The sequence below is a fragment of the Gavialis gangeticus genome, unplaced genomic scaffold (assembly GCF_001723915.1).
Source record: "Gavialis gangeticus isolate Ggan-Ray unplaced genomic scaffold, GavGan_comp1, whole genome shotgun sequence".
NCBI lineage: Eukaryota > Metazoa > Chordata > Crocodylia > Gavialidae > Gavialis > Gavialis gangeticus.
This window is the reverse complement of record NW_017729015.1, coordinates 18,892,338-18,893,511: the sequence shown is the minus strand read 5'-3', so window position 1 is coordinate 18,893,511 and position 1,174 is coordinate 18,892,338. Positions and strand designations below refer to the sequence as shown.

General features: G+C 49.7%; 1 protein-coding gene across 1 annotated transcript; it reads left to right on the top strand.

The window, feature by feature from the left end:
• Positions 1–5: 5 nt before the first annotated feature.
• LOC109293935 (wiskott-Aldrich syndrome protein family member 2-like) lies at positions 6–1,156 on the top strand (the record flags this gene model as incomplete). Its single annotated transcript, XM_019512086.1, has 2 exons — positions 6–108; positions 623–1,156. Coding segments are annotated over 2 exons (261 nt in total), but the record flags the coding sequence as incomplete, so codon positions are not given.
• Between the last annotated feature and the right edge of the window lie 18 nt (positions 1,157–1,174).

Below are 1,174 nucleotides of genomic sequence, written 5' to 3'. Positions count from 1 at the left end.
GCCCGGCAGCTTCGCCTCCACCTTTGGACTCATCAGCCTCCAAGCCAAAATCCTCCTTGCCCGCAGTCAGTGATGCCCGGAGCGATTTGCTGTCAGCCATTCGTCAAGGTACGTCCTGGCATCGGTTTTTTGGAGTGTAGAACATTTCTCTTACACATAGCTCTGTCTCTTCCTGGGGGAGGTCCCAGAGCACTAAGGGTGAGGGCCCAGGTGTCTTTCCAGAGGGCATCGCTACCACTGGCTTCCTTTTTGCAACCCACACTTGCTGTAGATAGCTGCATCCAGAGAGGATCTCAATATGGTGCCCACCCCTGCTTCATCCTGATAAGAGCGATAATTCTGACTATAATCTTCTGCCGTTTGCCCTGCTAGCTGCAGTCATCCTCCCTTCAAAACAGCAGCGTGTGCAGCACATCCAAGGAATGTAGAAACAGACACCTTTTCCCAGCCTGGCCTCATCGGTTGGTGGCTTGTTGCTACACCGAGCTGGCCCAGCCTGCTTCCAGATACTGAGTCGATCCTGTCCAAGGTTGTTCAGAAGACAACATTAGCAAGTCATTTCTCTTTAGCCCCCATGAAATCACAAGCCCTTGAGTGACTATCTCTGTTGTTGCCTTGACAGGCTTCCAGCTCCGCAAAGTGGAGGAGCAGCGGGAACAGGAGAAGCGGGATGTCGTGGGCAACGACGTGGCGACAATCCTTTCGCGCCGCATTGCTGTAGAATACAGTGACTCTGAGGATGATTCTTCGGAGTTTGATGAGGATGACTGGTCAGATTAACCATAGCTCTACTCTCCACCCTCCAAGCTGGTGTAGCCCCTTCTTAAAGAATCAAGTACTTAACCAGGTTGCCAAAACCTTTTTAGCCTTTCCTCTTTCATCCAATAACCAAAGATATGCCAAGGACCCTTGGCTTTGGCAGGACTTGTAATTCACCTTTCTGCAAGGTCTCCTCAGGGACACCAAAGATTGCAATGTTGTTTTCCAGCAGGAGGGGACATGGTGGCTTTGAAAGCAAACCTGAACTGCCAGATTGTCGGTGCCGCAGAGAGAGCCAGCTCAGAGAGCCTGTACATCGTGGGGCTCTGTTTCCTAGTAAAAATCAGACCTATGATGGACAAAATCAGACTTATTACAGATCTATTGGACTTTGCAAAAAAAAAAAAAAAAAATT